Source organism: Artemia sp. Qi Xiang Cuo, chromosome 15, assembly GCF_049724085.1.
Source record: "Artemia sp. Qi Xiang Cuo chromosome 15, ASM4972408v1, whole genome shotgun sequence".
Lineage (NCBI taxonomy): Eukaryota > Metazoa > Arthropoda > Branchiopoda > Anostraca > Artemiidae > Artemia > Artemia sp. Qi Xiang Cuo.
In genome coordinates this window covers 37920997-37942624 of record NC_142808.1, presented here as the reverse complement: position 1 = coordinate 37942624, position 21628 = coordinate 37920997, and the positions used below count along the sequence as shown (strand labels likewise).

Below are 21628 nucleotides of genomic sequence, written 5' to 3'. Positions count from 1 at the left end.
ATCACTTGGTTTATAGTCATAGTAGGCATTGTCATCACAGCGATGACGTAGAAACCAGATTGTCTTGTTACCCCAACAGTTGAATCGTAGACCAGATTCCTCTTCCCAGAATAATTTAAATCCGCGACGATACCAATCTCGTAGAAATAAACTGAAATCACGTGTGAGATTCTTCCCAATCATAGCGGTGTAAGTATTCTGCCACTGATCACATTTATCATAGTGACAATTGGAGCACAGGTGCCCTCTAGGGTGTGAGTCACAAACCTCTTCAAGACATAAATTACATCCTTTAATTTGTACTGAATAACCTCTATGTAATTTACAAGGATTACATAATTTACACTTTTCACTATAGTCATCAATAATTGTACAATTCTCACATCGATTCCAACTGCCAAGAGTGTACATGCACAATGGACATATATAGAACATTTTTCGGTTTCCGATGTCAACTCACTCACAGCTAAAACGAAACTGATCCTCTTCGTTCGATAAATTCAATGAGAGGGAAATGGGGGGAGAGAGGAGTAACTCTGTGACGTTACCTCTTTCGAATGGTGGGGGGAGCCATCTATATTGAATCCATTGGCAATGTTTTCAAAAGTATATCTACAATATGATTCTGTGTTGTTTCAATTAATATATCAATAAATTGGCTATAAATTTTTGAATCACATTTTAATAGTGTCATACAATAGTCCAATTGAGGAGAATAACTCCTCATTATATTGTCAAATGTTCCCTGACAAGAGATTATCCTGCGTTGAAGAGATAACTTGAGAAAAACATCATCCAAAATCAAATGTATTTCCATAAACACTAGATTTGATCTAATTCTCTCTTTCTCAAATTTATTCATTTTTTCAATCCTTTCACTCTGACTGCTGACTCTAGACTGTCCCTGATTCGTTAGGATACACGTGATCCTGTTTTCCCGTTATCGGATCAATAAAATTCCCAATCGATGACGAAATCAAGTTCTCGAAAATCTACTCTCCCTTCGATTACGCAATCAAGTTCTCGGAAATTCACTTCCCCCTCGAGTCCTAGATCAATAACATTGTTCCCGTTAGAATTAAATGCGCATGTGCAACCTTCGCCCTGGAGTTATTACACATAGAAACATCAAATAAATCGACCTTGGAAAAAGAGGTCATTGACCCCATTACGTAATCATTCTCCCTAGGGAGGCTATGCCCTTATTTGGAGCCCTGTCAGTATTCTATGCCCATATAAGGAGCCCTGTCACGAGTATAAGATAGCTCTCTACTTACATAGTCAATGCAATCATATTGGGCAATCTTGGAATTGAAGGCATTTTGATGAGGTGCTGGACAGCTGCTTTGGGCAGTAAAAAAATTTCCAACCGTTCCAGCTCTCACGCCATTAAAGCACCAAGGAAATCAAAATAAAAAAAATTGCCTCCCTGAACAAACCTTAATTCTATTCATTTCTGAAAAAATAGATTTTCTAAGATTTTTCTTTTGGTTGTTTCAAAATTTTATGAAGTTATTATGGCATTTTCACATTTTCGTCAGTATTGCCACGTTGAAACTTTCAAATAAATAAGCAAAACCAATTATTAAAATTTTACGATATATTTCATCTGTAGAAATTCTAACACAAGAAATATGCTTGATCCCAAAGACACAACTACACCTTCAAAGAAAGAAATTCATAAGCTGTCTTTATTCAGCTTATTTTGTGTGGAATTTCCACCACTTTTTTTTCCAGATTTGCCGCCAGCTCCTAATAAAAATAGCATAACTGCATATGGAGGTCTCTTTCATTGCAAATTATATTCCTGATTTTGCCTCGTTTTCTAAAATATGTATGCCAGGAAACCATGTCAGGAAGAGGAAAGGGTGGAAAAGTGAAGGGAAAGGCAAAGTCCCGTTCAAGCAGGACAGGTCTTCCATTCCAATTGGGAAGGATCCACCGTCTTCAGAGATAAGTCTACTAGGCTGAGAAAGTTGGTGCAGGTGGAAACGTTTGCCTTGCAGCAATGACGAAATATTTCGCTGACGAGGTCCTTGAGCTTACTGGTCATCCTGAAATGGACCATAAAAAAACGCGTCTCATTCCTCGTCACCTTCAATCAGCTTGCCATTAGAAACTACGAAGAACTGAACAAGCTCCTCTCGGGGGTTACCATTGCCCAAGGAGGCGTTTTTCCCAACATTCAAGCCTTCCTTATACATAATAAGACTTAAAAAGAGTCCAAGGCGTAAATAGTTCTAACTTTGGACCTAGGCCCTCCCCCCCCCCATTTATTACGTTCAGTTTCCTTAATTTTATATTTTTGTCCTTCCCCCGTGGTCAAATGCTATAGTGTCATTCAATTAATTTGTAGCCCTTAAAAGGGCTGTTGGTTAATTTGGGGTAGGGCCTAGGTCCAAAGTTAGAATTATGTATAACATTTTGTGGGGAAGGACTTTTGTAATATAAAATAAACGGGTTTTCAAGAAAATTTATTAGTTTGACAAAATCTTTACAGCTGTGTGCTACGAAAGTGAATTCAATATGTCCTGCAGAGGAAAACGAGGACAGGGTATGTGACATGGTGTTGCACAGTGACATCTTAAAGTTCTAAGTGATACTATCACATGACTTACCCCTCAAGCTATTAGAAGACTGGCTAGTCGTGTTTGTGTACAACGACTATCCGTCCCACTATACGACGACACGCGAGGCGTTCTTAAAGTTTTTTCTAGAAAATGTTATTCTTGATGCTGTCACTTACACAGAGCATGCCAAAAGAAAGACTGTAACTGCAATGGATGTAGTTTACGCTCTGAAGCGTCAAGGTCGTACATTGTATAGCTTTGGTGGTTAATGGTTTCCAAATGCGTTTTAAATCGTCCCAGTCCCCCTACCCAACGGCCTTTTAAAGGCCAACAAATTTATAAACATTTCCTAGTCCAGGTTTTATGAGCCTTTTCTTTGTTGTGCTTTCAAAATGTCAGTAAATAGTTTTTTTTTCTTTTCGTCTCAGGTGTAATATCTAATTAGAATTATGCAAAGAAATTACCATCGCTATTTTACTGTATTTAGCTTTTCTTTTCATATTTGAATAACGTTTGCATTCTCACAATGGAATTGTTCAAAGAAATAATTGTTGCTATTTGCACAAGACTGCACAAGACGTTTCTTTCATGTTTGAATAAAGCAAGTACGAACGGAGGAAAATATGTTGTTACTCTTACCAAATTAACCCTGGACCTTACAATTTGGACGAAAGTATTGCATTAATTATATGCAGTTAATAAAAAAGTATGAAAAACTGGCAAAATTTTAGATAGCAAAGTAATTTTCTTATAAACTGAATCAGGAGTTTCAAACTATAAGAAAAGGCACCCGACTGACTATAATTTAGAGATTGGACAATAAAAACGGTACTTGTGTACAATATGGTACACACCACTGTAGACCGTATCAAGGAAACCAGACACGAAACCCGTCAAACGGCTATTTGCAAGAGATAAATGATTGGAAAGCGTGGTTTCTCAATGAGTTTACAATATTTAAACAATTGTTTTTTGGGATTTAGGGGGGGGAAAGGTACCTAGGTTAAGTATTTAATATAAGTTATGCCTTACCTCCCACCCCCTCCCTACCCCCTAATGTGCAAATATATAGCCCAAATTTGTTTCAAATTTGTTTAACTATTATATATTCATCCTATTTTATTATATTTCATTAGCATTAACCAAACTTGACTTCTGTCGTGTGTACCATATAATGCACAAGTACCATACAAACAAATGGACTTTTATAGCTGGTACTCACTATTGAAATTTCAAGTCCTTGAAAGTCCATTATCCTTCTTATCCCATCCCTCATAAAGAGTTTTATTCTCATATGGAACATATTATGTTTCTTATCCTTTTCTTTTTTTTTGTTGGCAAAAGGGTAACTTGAGTTTCTAAGCCTAACATATATTAAGCAAATGCTTTGCGTTTAAAAGAAGGAAAAAAAAAAACCAATTAAGCATTGAACATATTGGTTCTTCCCAGCACTACTTTTGACCTTTTGAAATACAAGACTCCATAAGCATTAAAAGCCTTTGCTTCGAAAAAAAAAACATCCAAGATTCTTTGATTCATCTTTTTCATTTTTTAAACTGTCGTGCTAGAGGGATCCTGGTAAAATAAAAATCAGAGATGCTTACTCTGAGAAGCCTCCCTGTCCTCTTTATATCCTCGCTGTACCACCACTAATGCAAATTTAGATACAAAAACCTAAAAAGCAGTCATAATTTACTTATTTATTCATATAAATGTAAAGATTTTTAATGTGTCGGATTGTTATCTTTATTTCTTTATTTTTTTTTTTTTGTTAATTAGGCTAGTTTGTAATTCCTATTGTTAGTTTTTAGGCAAAACTCGAAAATATACTGTAATAAAGGACATTTCTCAGGTTTCAAATAATTCTGTTTCAAGTGGTACGTATATTGAACATTTTATATATAATGTGATCGTAACAAATAAAAGCAGTTTACTTCCATTTAGAAGCCTCTGTCCCCTCCCCCATTAATTTCTAAACAACTCCTCCTCTAGGTACGTTTTTATAAATTTCCAACTATATGGCCCATACCATTAATTTAAATCGACTACAAAGTTAATTAACAATACCCCAAATTTGAGATCTAGTCTTAGAGCTTTAGCGTCATTTGGTTTATTGAGTTTGTGCTTCTAAATTTCTCTACTAATTTACAAAATAACAAGAATCTATCTTACATTATCTGAAAGCACTTTTAATGAATTTCACTAGTAAAAAATAAAAATTGGACGTCGATGATGTAAATTCCTAGTAAAAATGATTTTTTTAGGATTGAAAAATATTTTTGACGGATTTCCAATATTCTCTGCTCATTTGCTGGCAAATTAGAAAGTATAAAGCAATGAAAAAAATATGTACGTATAAAAGAATGATATGCTTATCCTCTAACATAGGTTTTATTCCTCAAAATCCCAACTCCTAATGAAAAATGAGAATAAAGTCATTCCAAACAAACACAAGTGCTGCCCAAATTCCTTAGCTCGCTCGCAGAGAGAAATGTTAACCCTGGTACGGTGGTTCCGGGAACTATAACAGTAAAACTTCGAAAATAAGCATGCATTCGAGATTTAGTCGCATTAGTGATAGAGAGAATATTGAGAGAAATTTGAAGTGTCTGAAGTGGCACCGACATCTGTAGTATCCCAGAGCATGGCTTCACCAGCCAAGAAGGAAAAGAAAGCAAAGGCTTCAAAACCAGCTAAGGCTGCAAAACCTGCAGGGGATAAAAAGGCCAAAACACCAGCAAACCACCCGAACTACCCGGAAATGATCACCAAATTCATTACTGACCTGAAAGAACGCGGGGGATCTAGCCGTCAAGCCATTCTCAAATACATACTGGCCAATTTTCAGGTTGTCAATGATGCAAAAGTTTTGAAGATGCATCTTAATCAAGCTTTGATGCGTTGCCTTGCAAATAGAATTGTTATAAATCCAATAGGTACTGGCTTAAATGGTTCTTTCAAGCTTGTAAAGCCTGTCCCGGCCAACAAATCCATGTCTGCACAGTCAGCCAAGCCCACAGGTAAGAAAGCCTCAGTCAAGAAAACAGCCAAACCTACTACAGTTAAAAAGTCAACTTCAGCCAAAAGGTTACCAAGCCTATGGTTAGCAGCAAGAAACCTGTAAAGGTTTCCAAGAAATCCACTGTTGCAAAAAAGCCGTACCATAACTTTAATCGACCCACCCGCAGAGGCCTCCGAGCAACCATTCTTACTATATGTTAAGATCTTAGAAAAATAATGGCGCCACTTAAGCACCCATTTTAGTGAACGAAGAGGGTATACACCAAGATCAAAAAGACAATTTAATTTCTATCAATTCGACTACTTTACTCTCGAAATTTAATATTAGAGAAATTTTATAGTAGAATTTCTAATTTTCACTGGTAAATATAATTCTGCTGATTTTCATGCATAAAACTAGTTCGACAATATTTACTTTTTTAATATTGCGTTTTTACCGTCTAAAAAACAACATCTTCAGGACTAATTGTGACGGCTGGCTCGTAAGGTTCAAGCTTATTAATAAAGTGGCAACAATAATAAGCTTACAAATACCTCGTCATAGCCGAATGGGTTGAGCAGCGCCTTCAAATTGTGGGGGCTAAGGCTCTATTTTTTTGTATAATATATATAGCCAGAGGTTTTAAATTTGAATAATTAATTAAGTTTATTTAGTCAAAAAAAATTACAGTGACAACGAGAAAAAAAAATCACACTAACTAACTTATGTACAAACAGGTTGTCCCAGGCGGTCATCCCTCAAATTCTTTACATTGCCCGACTTTGTATGTCTTACCGGATCTGACGAGGCTGGGTACTTTCAACGTGGTATGGCCGTTTGCTGAAGGAGATTTGTATCAGAATGATTTTTGGTCCAAAAAACCGAAAAGAAATAAAATGCCTAATTTTAGATTCATGAATAAATGTTTTCATTAGAATTAAGTTTATCAAGAATGAAAGCATGTGTATTCATTGTTTTTAACCTCCTTTTCTTCTGAAAAAAAATTAAAAGCGTAACCCCCATGACTTCACAGCGCGTTTGCTTCTAAACTTTACGAATTTGCATTACTCTCGTAATCTTACGTAATCTTACTATACACTATTTTAATGGGCAATCAATCAGTTTGACTTATTTCTCAAGTGAAATAAACTCAAGCGTCGTGATGGTATGGGGTGTAATATATCTTCTGAAATATATTCTTCATAAAAATATAGATAGTGTTGTTAGATCATGTAGAGTTTTTTAATGAACAGATAACACACTACTAAAAACATGAACTGTGTTAAACGTTCTATCTTAAAGTTTCAAAATACTGACATATACTCGAAATACAAATAAATGACAATTACTTACTCCACCTCCAGTAAATTCTTTCGCATTGTTAAGATATAAATTTTAGAGCACCCCACCCCCCCCCCCTTTTCTTACGTTCAGTTTCCTTTATTATATAGCCTTTTAAGTCAAACGTGGGAACAGTATAGATTGGAAGTATTTTTCATTGTCGAAATGAACAGGTTTTTTGGTTATAGTTGGGTATGGCCTAGGACCAAATTGATAATTAATGCCGCCTTTGGCGCTAGGTCAGTCTAAGGTTTGCGAAGGATGGAGTTAATTTGGGGCACCATGCCACCTTGGTCAAATGTAAAACCCAAGAGGGGCTTGTTCAGTTCGATGTTAGGCCTAATTTCACTCTGAAGGTGACGATGACTTCTACGCGTTTTTTTACTGTAACGTGAATCCGTACAATTAATCAACCGTACCTCGGCAGAACCCAACACCAACAATTCTGCACTGTCAACGGGTCTGTCTGCACAAACATGCTCCACATAGTTGTCCTTTCTCAGAAGACGATGGATCCTTCCCACTGGGAATTGGAGACCTGCCCTGCTTGAACAGGACTTTGCCTTTCCCTTCACTTTTCCACCCTTTCCTCTTCCTGACATGGTTTCTAGGATACGAAATTCGCTCGGACTCTAATCACGAACAAATATAAATGATGTCTGATCTTGAAAAGCTAAAGCGCAAACAATTTATACTCCAGCCGACGAACTCAGTTCCTCTGACAAAAAATCTGTGCGCGAACTCAAGCTTGTATAAAAGCGGGTTGTAACTTGTAAACGCTATTCATTTGATAATTGGGTTTTGTCAAGACTTAATTTAATATGGCTCAAAAAACTTCAATAAAATCATCAAATAAAGATGGTAAGGCGTAAAAAAAAAATCACTAAGAATTGTAGGAAAAGGAAACGACAAAGTAATGACATCTATGCCATTTACAAGAACAAAGTTCTCTCTCACGATCATAACTGAGGCGGTGGGCATATAAAAGAACTGTGCGTATTGAATAGCTTTGACCATGATCTCTATAAAAAGAGAGCCGCGGAATCCTCTCGTCTAGCTCTTTACAACAAGAGGTTCACCATCACTAGCAGAGAGGTTCAAACTGCTGTGAGGCTACTCCAACCCGGGGAACTTACCAAGCACGCTGTTAGTGAAGGCACTAAAGCTGTAACAAAATACACAAGCTCCAAATAAGGAATTTTCCGCGACTATTACCGCCCAATCAGCGGGGCCCACCCCAAACAGCCCTTTTAAGGGCTATGACCTTATTTCAAATGCTCTCAAAATACTTTCATTCCTCCTAGCTTTGTGAATGCTAATGAAATAAAACAAATTACGATGAAAATATAATACGTTAATAACAAAACTATGACAACTAGCACAAAGAATTATGGAAAGGGGGCCGCGCAGAGTGCATTATATTAAAAACATAACCTAACCAAAATACCAACTATATATTTAATTAAACTCTAGATATGATGTATTGTCCAAAGCGAGCCATTGCGATTTGTCTGGTATAAGAAGTTGTTTCAGGCCTGAAAATTTGGTCTCGTTTTTTGTTACTTTACTTCAATGTTTTTAATCAGAGTTTTAGAATTAATTTCAATACGAATTCACAAACACACATGCATCTATAATACATTTTCTGATAGCCTGTGTAATAAATTTTACGAACAACAAAAACAAATTCGATTTAAAGGGTTTATATTAATAGAAAAAATGTTTAAAATTAAAATGAAAACCATTTTTGAAAGATTTAAACAATTATGTTCCCATTTGCTGGTAATTTAGCATGGATGAAGCAATGAAAAAAATATCTAACTATAGAAGAATGACCTGTTTATTCTTTAGTATAGGTTTCATTGATCAAAATCCCACCAACTAATCAAAAATTTGAATAAAGCAATTCCAAACAAACACAAGTAAGGCCGAAATTGCTTAGCTCGAGCAGAGAGAAATGTTAACCCGAGTACGGTGTTTTCCTTCATATAATCCAAACACACGGACAGTGAAGCATTCATTTGAAAATTAGAGTTTCATCAATCAATACTAACATGGATCAAAGCTTTGAATTAAAGATATCTTTTTATTGCGATTGTGCAATTTGTAATGGCAGCTATCATGACCTCAGCAATTCATACGAGAGTATTGTAGCAAATTTAGAAATCGTGGAAAACGAAATAGAAGAGGACAATCTGGATGAAATGGAGAGAAAAAGGGCAGGCAGCAAAAGGAGGTTCGATATGGCAGAAAAGGAAGACCGAAAGAAGAGACATAGAAAAGATGGATATCTCTACAGGGATAGCTCACGATCTTCATAAAATAGTAGAGAAGACAGCTATGAGAGAGCTAGGACATAAAGGGCTCCAAAATTCTTCAGGAGGAGCTAATGATATGGAGCAGAAAAATTCAAAATTATAGTTTTCTATATTTCAAAATTATTTATTCCATAGGTTAGTTTAAAAACTTTATGTAGGTTAAACATATTTTTCGCCTTAAATTTGGATGTAAAGAGAAAAAAAATATCTTTTCCAATTCTATTTTGGCAGAGAAAATGATAAAAAATTCAGTTCTTGAGTTTAAGAATTTTTATTGGAGGTAATGGTGCTCGTCCGAAGTCCGCTCCCATGCATTCATGGCGCATGCAGAGCTGACTTCACGTGCCTCTGGATATCCGGATAGCCACCGGAGAACTAATTGCAGCTAGGGACGGTTGGGCTTGCAACCATCCTCCTGAAAGTACTTGCTACGAAAGGAGCTGGATATACAGCCTTGGATGCCCCATCGCTTTGAGAAGAATGACAGCGCTGTCAACCAGTTCCCTCTACACTGGCGACCCTGCTGAGTAAGAGCGTTAAGTCAATTTGAATTTTTGCAATGAAGGTGTGATTTTTGTCTAATTGGTATACTAAGCTGTAAAACGGTCCTTTTCATGGCCATGTAACACACTTAACACTCAAAATCCTACATCTTCATATAAATGAGGATAATACACCCGCTGCAAAGTAAATGGGTGCGCCTGCACCAATTCGCTCCGCAATGCTCTGCTGTCAAATTGCTTTCATTGCTCCTGGCCTTGGTTTGCAAAATCTCGGGTAAACAAGAACCCATACTAAACCATTATAAAAAAAAGAAGAAAACTCTTCAATTTTCAAAATCTCCTGTTTCGGAGGCAGGTCCCAAATTGCTTGCATAGAAATTAATATCTATCGACGAATCGTTGAAGACAATAAAAAAGGGGGCCTCGGCTTTTTCATGACATTCCATCGAAAACCATAGAAAACAGTTTTATAGGCCCGATGCCCCCATTGGGAGTTGTTCATTTTCTTGGGTATTTTTGAATTTCTTAGGCTGGCCTAAATTGGCTTTTGTGCTAATTTATTTTCATTAGATGGTTTGTATCTTGTTGAATGCTACGCCGAATCTATGACTCATTTTTACAATAATTTGACGTATATCTGATTAATTTCGACCTTTTTTTTGTTATTGTGCCCCTCGAATCATACCTTTATTTCCGAGGAACACTAGGGCTGTTTAGATCTCGGGCGCGGGTTTGTTTAAACCATATAGTGACCCTTAACAGGGCTGTTGGGACGGATGAAGTTGCGTAGTATTATGGTATTTAAGCTCTCTCGCCACGGATACGACGGGCGAGTTGAATATCTTTTGGCATAATGGTCACCCTTTGCGCATGTAGGACACACAAGTTGTGGTCATCGAAAAGTCCAACTAGATACGCCTCGATGGAGTATGGTAGGGTCATAACCGCTGAGCTATGGAACCTTTGGTCAGTGAAAAAATACTAGGCAATATCCCCCCAGCTCCACTGCAAGGGCCCGTTTCTTATTAATAGTTAGGTACTCTTTTGATAGAGACGAATCTCTCTCAGGGCTACTGTTCCGGTCCTTTATCTGTGCGGTTTTTTTACCCCACCAGTAGCAGGAGCCGACTTACGTGCTGCCTTGGTCGCAAGCTGCTTTCTAGGTGCCTTTCCGCCCGTTGATTTTCTCGCTGTTTATTTTGTTCTAGCCGGATTGATAGTTTGCCTCTTTTTAATAGAATGAACAAAGGCACACATTGCTAACGGCTTTATTTTATACGGAGCGCCAACCGCGCGATACGAGTAACATTTTGTGGAGAAGAACTTTTGTCATATAAAATAACGGGCTTTCAAGAGAATTTGTTAGTTAACAAAAACTTTACAGCTGTGGTCTACGATATTGAATTAAATATGACAGGAAGAGGACAAGGAGGAAAGGGGCTTGGAAAAGGAGGCGCAAAGCGTCATCGTAAAGTTCTTCATGACAAAATCCAAGGAATCACCAAGCCGGCTATCAAAAGACTGGCTCGCCGAGGTGGTGTAAAACGTATATCTGGCCTAATTTACGAGGAAACCAGAGGCGTTCTTAAAGATTTGCTCGAGAATATTATTTGCGACGCTGTCACTTACACAGAGAATGTCAAGAGAAAGACTGTAACTGCAATGGATGTAGTTTACGCTCTGAAGCGTCAAGGTCGTACATTGTATGGCTTTGGTGGTTAATGGTTTCCAAATGCGTTTTAAATCGTCCTAGTCCCCCTACCCAACGGCCTTTTTAAAGGCCAACAAATTTATAAACATTTCTTAGCCCAGGTTTTATTAACCTTTTCTTTGTTGTGCTTTCAAAATGTCAGTAAATAGTTTTTTTTCTTTTCGTCTCAGGTGCAATATCTAATTAGAATTATGCAAAGAAATTACCATTGCTATTTTACTGTATTTAGCTTTTCCTTTCATATTTGAATAACGTTTGCATTTTCACAATGGAACTGTTCAAAGAAATAATTGTTGCTATTTAACTGCAAAAGCCCTTTCTTTCATGTTTGAATAAAGCAAGTAAGAACAGAGGAAAATATGTTCCTACTCTTACAAAATTACCCCTGGACCTTACAATTTGGACGACAGTATTGCATTAATTATATGCAGTTAACAAACAAGTATGAAAAGCAGGCAAAATTTTATGGTTTTTAGGGCAAGGGTTTTAAGTTATACCCTGGGGTCATATAAACAAGTATGAAAAGCTGGCAAAATCTCAGCGTTTTTAGGGCAAGGGTTTTAAGTTATGCCCTGGGGACATATAAGGTTTTTATAGAAGGCGTTGTCGTAGAAACTTCAAAAAAGGCTCATTCGATTGGAAATTCAAAGGGCTAGAGCCCTTTTTAATAGTCGAAAGCTATTGGAGGGCGACTAGCCCTCCCCCCCCCACGCCTATCATTCCCCCAAACACACTCAATCAAAATTTTGAGATAGCCATTTTGTTCAGCGTAGTTGATTTCCAGACAGAAAATATCTTTTTGAGGAGGACACTCCCCCACAACCTTCAGGGCAAGGGTTTTAAGTTATGCCCGGGGGGCATATAAGGTTTTTATAGAAGGCGTTGTCGTAGAAACTTCAAAAAAGGCCCATTCGATTGGAAATTCAAACGTCTAGTTTTAATAGTCGAAAGTGATTGGAGGGCAACTAGCCCCCCCCCCGCCCATCCCTCCCCCAAACATATCAAATCAAAATTTTGAGATAGTCATTTTGTTCAACGTAGTTGATTTCTAGATATAAAATATATTTTGAGGAGGACACTCCCCTAATACCCTTGTGGCAAGGGTTTTAAGTTATGCCCTGGGGGCATATAAGGTTTTTATAGAAGGTATTGCCGTAGAAACTTCAAGAAAGCCTCATTCGATTAGAAATTTAAAGAGCTAGTGTCCTTTTTAATAGTCGAAAGTGATTGGAGGGCAACTAGCCCCCCCCCTACCACGCCCATCATTCCCCCAAACACATCCAATCAAAATTTTGAGATAGGCATTTTGTTCAGCGTAGTTGTTTTCCAGATAGAAAATATGTTTTTGATGAGGACATTCACCCACAACCCTCGGGGCAAGGGTTTTAAGTTGCGGCCTGGGGGCATATAAGGTTTTTATAGAAGGCGTTGTCATAGAAACTTCAAAAAAGGCTCATTTGATTGGAAATTCAAAGGGCTAGTGCCCTTTTTAATAGTTCAAAGTAATTGGACGGTAATTAACCCCCCTCTCATGCCCACCTTTTCATAGGCAGCGCGGTAACGCTGCCTAAGTAAAGAACGATGTGGGCATAATGTGCTGTTTTTGGGGGTTTTTTCTCAATACCTGGGCACTTCGTATCGTAGGAGTCGTCGTAGAAACTTCAAAAAGGGCTCACTCGATTAGAAATTGGAGTGGCTAGTGTCCTTTTTAATAGTCGAAATTGATTTGAGGGCAACTAGCCCCCCACCCCCACCATTCCCCCGAACAAATCCAATCAAAATTTTGAGATAGCCATTTTGCTTAGCATAGTTGATTTCCAGATAGAAAATATGTTTTTGAGGAGGAAACTCCCCCACAACCCTCAGGGCAAGGGTTTTAAGTTATGCCCTGGGGGCATATAAGGTTTTTATTGAAGGTTTCGTCGTAGAAACTTCAAAACAGGCTCATTCGATTGGAAATTCAAAGGGCTGGTACCCTTTATAATAGTCAAAAGTGATTGGAGGGCAAATAGCCCCCCCCCCCCCGCTCCCACGCCCATCATTCCCCCAAAGGCATCCAATCAAAATTTTGAGATAGCCAGTTTGCTCAGCTTAGTTGATTTCTAGATAGAGAATATGTTTTTGAGAAGGACTCTCCCCAAAACCCTTGGCGCAAGAGTTTCTTCTTATACCCTGGGGGCATATAAGGTTTTTATAGAAGGCGTTGTTGCAGAGACTTCAAGACAAGATCATTCGAATGGAAATTGAAAGGGATAGTCCCTTTTTAATAGTCAAAAGTGATTAGAGGGCAACTAACCCCCCTCTCACGCCCACCTTTTCATAGGCAGTGCGGTAGCGCTGCCTAAGTATAGAACGATGTGGGCATAATGTGTTGTTTTTTGGGTTTTCTTCTCCATACCTGGGCACTTCGTATCGAAGGAGTCGTTGTTGAAACTTCTAAAAGGGCTCACTCGATTAGAAATTGGAGTGGCTAGTGTCCTTTTTAATAGTCGAAAGTGATTGGAGGGCAACTAGACCTCCCCCACGCCCATCATTCCCCCAAACAAATCCAATCAAAATTTGAGATATACATTTTGTTCAGCATAGTTGATTTTCAGATAGCAAATATGTTTTTGAGCAGGACACTCGCCCACAACCCTCAGGGAAAGGGTTTTAAGTTATGCCCTGGGGGCATATAAGGTTTTTATAGAAGGTGTTGTCGGAGAAACTTCAAAACAGGCTCTTTTAATTGGAAATTCAAAGGGGTAGTACCCTTTTTAATAGTCAAAAGTGATTGGAGGGCAACTAGCCCCCCCACCCAAACCCATCATTCCCCCAAATACATCCAATCAAAGTTTTGAGAAAGCTATTTTGTTCAGCGTAGTTGATTTCCAGATATAAAACATTTTTTTGAGGAGGACACTCCCCCATAACCCTCAGGGCAAGGGTTTTAAGTTATGCCCTGGGGTTATATAAGGTTTTTATAGAAGGCATTGTCGTAGAAACTTCAAGAAAGGCTCATTCGACTGGAAATTCAAAGGGCTAGTGCCCTTTTTAATAGTCGAAAGTGATTGGAGGGCAACTAACCCCCCTCTCACGCCCACCTTTTCATAGGCGGTGCGGTAGCGCTGCCAAAGTAAAGAACGATGTGGGCATAATGTGTTGTTTTTTGGGTTTCTTTCTCCATACCTGGGCACTTCGTATCGAAGGAGTCGTCGTAGAAACTTCGAAAAGTGCCCACTCGATTAAAAATTGGAGTGGCTAGTGTCCTTTTTAATAGTCAAAATTGATAAGGTTTTTATAGAAGGTGTTGTCGTAGAAACTTCAAAACAGGCTCATTCATTTGGAAATTCAAAGGGCTAGTACCCTTTTTAATCGTCGAAAGTGATTGGAGGGCAACTATCCCCCCCTCCACGCCCATCATTCCCCCAAACACATCGAATCAAAATTTAGAGAAAGCCAGTTTGTTCAGCGTAGTTGATTTCCAGATAAAAAACATGTTTTTGAGGAGGACACTCCCCTACAACCCTCAGGGCAAGGGCCAGGGGGCATTTAATGTTTTTATAGAAGGTATTGTCGTAGAAACTTCAAAAAAGCTCATTCGATTAGAAATTCAACGGGCTAGTGCCCTTTTTAATAGTCGAAAGCGATTGGAGGGCAATTAGCCCCCCCCCCTACCCATCATTTCCCCAAACACATCCAATCAAAATTTTTAGATAGTCATTTTGTTCAGCGTAGTTGATTTCCAGCTAGAAAATATGTTTTGAGGACGAAACTCCCCCAAAACCTTGAGGGAGTTTTTATAGAAGGCGTTGTCGTAAAAACTTCAAAACAGGCTCATTCGATTGGAAATTCAAAGGGTTAGTACCCTTTTGAATAGTCGAAAGTGATTGGAGGGCAACTAGCCCCTCCTCACCCCATCATTCCCGAAATACATCCAATCAAAATTTTGAGATAGCAATTTTTTTCAGATTGGTTGATTTCCCAATAGAAAATATGTTTTTGAGGGACACTCCCCCACAACCCTCAGGGCAAGGGTTTTAAGTTATGACCAGGGGGCATATAATGTTTTTATAGAAGGTGTTGTCGTAGAAACTTCAAAAAAAGCTCATTCGATCGGAAATTCAACGGGCTAGTGCCCTTTTTAATAGTCAAACGGGAGGGCTACTAGCCCCCCATGCCCATTATTCCCCCAAACACATCCAATAAAAATTTTGAGATAGCCATTTTGTTCAGTGTAGTTGATTTACAGATAGAAAGTATGTTTCTTAGTGTTTATGTTTTAATCTATCGTTTTAACCTTTCATTGCATTTCCGTAACTCTTAAATACTTTCCCCAAGAGAACTACACGCATAGGTTGGCATTTGTCGGGGGGAGGCATAGACTCAAGAATTTGTTACCTATTATGTTTGTATGTACTGTGCACCAATCTTACGCAAAGTTATTCAGCTATGCATTATATTTTTTTAGTTTGTCGTGAAAAATAGGCTTATACCAACATGACAAGTTTTCCTTGTCCTTATATTCAAATATAAAATATGTGAACTGATTTAAAAAGCGTGACACTTTTGTAATACATTTTTAAATAATCCGGGTCGCAGCGGTAGCTAGCAACCTATTAAAAGACGATCACGTCCAATGTTAATAAATATAAAAACCCATAGCTCCTAAAAAAAGAATCAGATCAAAACAAATGTACACCATTAGAACCATCTTGTCCGAAAACTCTGTATAGGAATATACATAGTAAGGTTACTAGACTGCACTAGCAGCCTAGTAAGAGCCTTTGGGGCTGGGGTAGAGGACCTCACAACACTGTTCAAATAGAACTTGTGTATTATAACGACCACAGAGTTTCACCCTCAAATCCTCTTCTAAATCATCTTCTAAAATCATTTTCTAAAATGCCTCAAACTGTTTCGCCCAAATAATTCCCTAAAATGCCTAAAACGGTTTCGTCCAAATAATCCCTAAACGTAATTTATGCGTGATCCTTTTGTTTTGGCATCTCTGCGCTGTCAAATTTGAAATTACTAGGAAACCCTTTCCCGCGTTAATCTCTTCATCTCTAAGATCAAAACATTCTTCCCCACCTTCCCCTTAGAAACAAAAAATTAATTCCCCTTTCTTGAATCAATAATTCCCCTTAGAAACAACAAATTAATTCCCCTTTCGTGAATCAATAATTCCCCTTAGAAACAACAAATTAATTCCCCTTTCGTAGATCAATAATTCCCCTTAGAAACAACAAATTAATTCCCCTTTCGTGACAAATCAATCAACCTTGACATCATCTGTCAGACATTAATAAACTTCGCCCGGAAACAATTCTCCTGGACGAACACCAAAGACATTAATAAACTTCGCCCGGAAACAATTCTCCTGGGCGAACTCCAATTTCTCAGAAACGTGTTCTCCCTGGGGATTCCATGCCCATATATGGTGCCCCATCGGACTGACAGCACAGGTGTTCTCCCTAGGGACTCTATGCCCATATATGGAGTCCCGTCGGCATTAAACTAAATTGTAGATGGCAGCAGTGGTGCCCGTCACGACCTCTTGATAGGGTTCTACTCTTTTCTTGATTTTCAAGCCAATATATTTTCCTTGCTGTTCAAGCCAAGGGACAGAAAGTTTTTCATAAAGGGGTTTCAGACAAGGCGGTTTTAATGGTGTGCATTTTGTTTTGATCATACTCTTTTTTTAGAAGCTATGGGTTTTTATATTTCTTAACATTGGACTTGATCGTCTCTTACTAGGCTGCTAGTGCAATCTAGTAACCTTACTATGTATATTCCTATACAGAGTTTTCGGACAAGGTGGTTCTAATGGTGTACTTTTGTTTTCATCTGACTCTTTTTTTAGGAGCTATGGGTTTTTATATTTCTTGAAATTGGACGTGATCGTCTTTTAATAGGTTGCTAGCTACCGCTGCGACCCGGATTATTTAAAAATGTATTACAAAAGTATCACGGTTTTTAAATCTGTTCACATATTTTATATTTGAATATAAGGACAAGGAAAACTTGTCATGTTTGTATAAGCCTATTTTTCACGACAAATTAAAAAAAATATAATGCATAGCTGAATAGCTTTGCGTAAGATTGGTGCACAGTACATACAAACATAATAGGTAACAAAATCTTGAGTCTATGCCTCCCCCCGATAAATACCAACCTATGCGTGTAGTTCTCTTGGGGAAAGTATTTAAGAGTTACGGAAATGCAATGAAAAGTTAAAACAATAGATTAAAACATAAACACTAAGAAACACATTTTCTATCTGTAAATCAAGTACGCTGAACAAAATGGCTATCTCAAAATTTTTATTGGATGTGTTTGGGGGAATAATGGGCATGGGGGGCTAGTAGCCCTCCCGTTTGACTATTAAAAAGTGCACTAGCCCGTTGAATTTCCAATCGAATGAGCTTTTTTTGAAACTTCTACGACAACACCTTCTATAAAAACATTATATGCCCCCTGGTCATAACTTAAAACGCTTGCCCTGAGGGTTGTGGGGGAGTGTCCTCCTCAAAAACATATTTTCTATCGGGAAATCAACCACGCTGAACAAAATTGCTATCTCAAAATTTTGATTGGATGTATTTCGGGAATGATGGGGTTGGGAGGGGCTAGTTGCCCTCCAATAACTTTCGACTATTCAAAAGAGCACTAGCGCCTTGAATTTGTAATTAAATGAGTCTTCTTTGAAGATTATATAGAAGTATTTACTGTAAAAAACCTTATCGGCCTCCATGGATTTTCATGATGTTCATGTCCTAAGGACTGGGGGAAGGGTCTTCCTGAACCTTGTATTAACTATGTAGAAGTACACCATGCTAAACACCTTGATAAGTTATCAAATGTTTGTGAATGTCCTTGGGGAAAGGTTGAGTGGGGGGGGGGCTAGTTGCCCTCCCATCACTTTCGACTATTAAAAAGGGCACTAGCCCTTTGAATTTCCAATCGAATGAGCTTTTTTGAAGTTTCGATGACAACACCTTCTATAAAAACATTAAATGCCCCCTGGCCCTTGCCCTGAGGGTTGTAGGGGAGTGTCCTCCTCAAAAACATGTTTTCTATCTGGAAATCAACTACGCTGAACAAAATGGCTTTCTCTAAATTTTGATTCGATGTGTTTGGGCGAATGATGGGCGTGGGAGGGGGGATAGTTGCCCTCCAATCACTTTCGACGATTAAAAAGGGTACTAGCCCTTTGAATTTTCAATTGAATGAGCCTGTTTTGAAGTTTCTACGACAACACCTTCTATAAGAAACTTATCACTTTCGACTATTAAAAAGGACACTAGCCACTCCAATTTTTAATCGAGTGAGCCCTTTTCGAAGTTTCTACGACAATGCCTTCTATAAAAACCTTATATGCCTACAGGGCATAAATTAAAACCCTTGTCCTGAGGATTGTGGGGGAGTGTCCTCCTAAAAAACCTATTTCCTGTCTGGAAATCAACTACGCTGAACAAAATGGCTTTCTCAAAATTTTGATTGGATGTCTTTGGAGGAATGTTGGGTGTGGGAGGGGGGGCTAGTTGCCCTCCAGTCACTTTCGACTATTAAAAGGGGTACTACCCCTTTGAATTTCCAATTGAATGAGCCTGTTTTGAAGTTTCTACGACAACACCTTCTATAAAAACCTTATATGCCCCCAGGGCATAACTAAAAACCCTTGCCCTGAGGGTTGTGGACGAATGTCCTGCTCAAAAACATATTTTCTATCTGAAAATCAACTATGCTGAACAAAATGGATATCTCAAAATTTTGATTGGATGTGTTTGGGGGAATGATGGGCGTGGGGGGGCTAGCTGCCCTCCAATCACTTTCGACTATTAAAAAGGACACTAGCCAGTCCAATTTCTAATCGAGTGAGCCCTTTTCGAAGTTTTTACGACGACTCCTTCGATACGAAGTGCCCGGGTATGGAGAAGAAAACCCAAAAAACAACACATTATGCCCACATCGTTCTATACTTAGGCAGCGCTACCGCACTGCCTATGAAAAGGTGGGCGTGAGAGGGGGGTTAGTTGCCCTCTATTCACTTTTTAATATTAAAAAGGGCACTAGCCCTTTGAATTTCCAATCGAATGAGCCTTTCTTGAAGTTTCTACGACAATTCCGTCTATAAAAACCTTATATGCCCCCAGGGTATAACTTAAACCCTTGCCCTGAGGGTTGTGGGGGAGTGTCCTCCTCAAAAACATGTTTTCTATCTGGAAATCAACTACGCTGAACAAAATGGCTTTCTCAAAAATTTTGATTGGATGTATTTGGGGGAATAATGGGCGTGGGGAGGGGGCTTGTTGCCCTCCAATCACTTTCGACTATTAAAAAGGGTACTAGCCCATTGAATTTCCAATCAAATAAGCTTTTTATGAAGTTTTTATGACAACACCTTCTATAATAACCTCATATGCCCTCAGGCCATAACTTATAACCCATGCTCAGAAGGCTGGAACGAGTTTGCTCCTCGGAAACATATTTTCTATCTGGAAATCAACTACTCTAAAAAAAATGGCTATTTCAAAATTTTTTTTGTTTTTTTTGGGGGTATTTTGGGGGGTGGGGGGGGGGGCTAGTTGCCCTCCAATCACTTTCGACTATTAAAAAGGACACTAGCCACTCCAATTTCTAATCGAGTGATCCCTTTTTGAAGTTTCTACGACGACTCCTACGATACGAAGTGTCCAGGTATGGAGAAAAAAAAAACCAAAAACAACACATTATGCCCACATCGGTCTTTACTTAGGCAACGCTACCGCGCTGCTTATGAAAAGGTGGGCATGAGAGGGGGGTTAATTACCGTCCAATCACTTTCAACTATTAAAAAGGGCACTAGCCCTTTGAATTTCCAATCAAATGAGCCTTTTTAGAAGTTTCTACGACAACGCCTTCTATAAAAACCTTATATGCCCCCAGGGCATAACTTACAACCCTTGCCCTGAAGGTTGTGGGGGATTTTCCTCCTCAAAAACATATTTTCTATCTGGAAAAAAACTACGCAGAACAAAATGCCTATCTCAAAATTTTGATTGGATGTGTTTGTGGGAATGATGGGCGTGGGAGGGGGGGCTAGTTGCCCTCCAATCACTTTCGACTATTAAAAAGGAACTAGCTCTTTAAATTTCTAATCGAATGAGGCTTTCTTGAAGTTTCTACGGCAATACCTTCTATAAAAACCTTATATGCCCCCAGGGCATAACTTACAACCCTTGCCACAAGGATTGTAAGGGAGTGTCCTCCTCAAAAATATATTTTCTATCTAGAAATCAACTACGCTGAACAAAATGGCTATCTCAAAATTTTGATTTGATATGTTTGGGGGAGTGATGGGCGGGGGGGGGCTAGTTGCCCTCCAATCACTTTCGACTATTAAAACTAGACGTTTGAATTTCCAATCAAATGGGCCTTTTATGAAGTTTCTACGACAACGCCTTCTATAAAAACCTTATATGCCCCCCGAGCATAACTTAAAACCCTTGCCCTGAAGGTTGTGGGGGAGTGCCCTCCTCAAAAAGATCTTTTCTATCTGGAAATCAACTATACTGAACAAAATGGCTATCTCAAAATTTTGATTGAGTGTGTTTGGTTGAATGATAGGCGTGGGGCGGGGAGGGCTAGTCGCCCTCCAATAGCTTTTGACTAATAAAAAGGGCTCTAGCCCTTTCAATTTCCAATCGAATGAGGCTTTTTTGAAGTTTCTACGACAACGCCTTCTATAGAAACCTTATATGTCCCAGGGCATAACTTAAAACCCTTGCCCTAAAAACCCTAAGATTTTGCCAGCTTTTCATACTTCTTTGTTAACTGCATATAATTAATGCAATATTGTCGTCCAAATTGTAAGGTCCAGGGGTAATTTGGTAAGAGTAGGAACATATTTTCCTCTGTTCTTACTTGCTTTATTCAAACATGAAAGAAAGGGCTTTTGCAGTTAAATAGCAACAATTATTTCTTTGAACAGTTCCATTGTGAAAATGCAAACTTTATTCAAATATGAAAGGAAAAGCTAAATACAGTAAAATAGCAATGGTAATTTCTTTGCATAATTCTAATTAGATATTGCACCTGAGACGAAAAGAAAAAAAACTATTTACTGACATTTTGAAAGCACAACAAAGAAAAGGTTCATAAAACCTGGGCTAAGAAGTGTTTATAAATTTGTTGGCCTTTAAAAAGGCCGTTGGGTAGGG

General features: G+C 38.5%; 3 protein-coding genes and 3 pseudogenes across 3 annotated transcripts in view; 4 read left to right on the top strand and 2 right to left on the bottom strand.

The window, feature by feature from the left end:
* The window catches only part of LOC148943638 (uncharacterized), a 308181-nt gene that overhangs the window by 120243 nt on the left and 166310 nt on the right, over positions 1-21628 (bottom strand). The gene's annotated exons all lie outside the window — the stretch shown is intronic.
* Positions 1850-2839, top strand: LOC148943656 (histone H4-like; annotated as a pseudogene).
* On the top strand, positions 3097-5792 carry LOC148943655 (histone H1-like). The gene is given in 3 exon segments (XM_089101744.1): positions 3097-3175; positions 5177-5656; positions 5659-5792. Coding segments are annotated over 3 exon segments (693 nt in total).
* Positions 7734-8106, top strand: LOC148943654 (histone H2B-like; annotated as a pseudogene).
* Positions 10535-10990, bottom strand: LOC148943653 (histone H3-like; annotated as a pseudogene).
* LOC148943652 (histone H4-like) lies at positions 11121-11516 on the top strand. The gene has a single exon (XM_089101855.1). The coding sequence runs from the start codon at positions 11144-11146 to the stop codon at positions 11453-11455; it is 312 nt and encodes a 103-aa protein (XP_088957981.1). The 5' UTR covers positions 11121-11143; the 3' UTR covers positions 11456-11516.

What these genes read in the sequence shown, in the direction of transcription:
- LOC148943652 (XM_089101855.1), top strand. Translation starts at nt 11,144, where the DNA reads ATGACAGGAAGAGGACAAGGAGGAAAGGGGCTTGGAAAAGGAGGCGCA.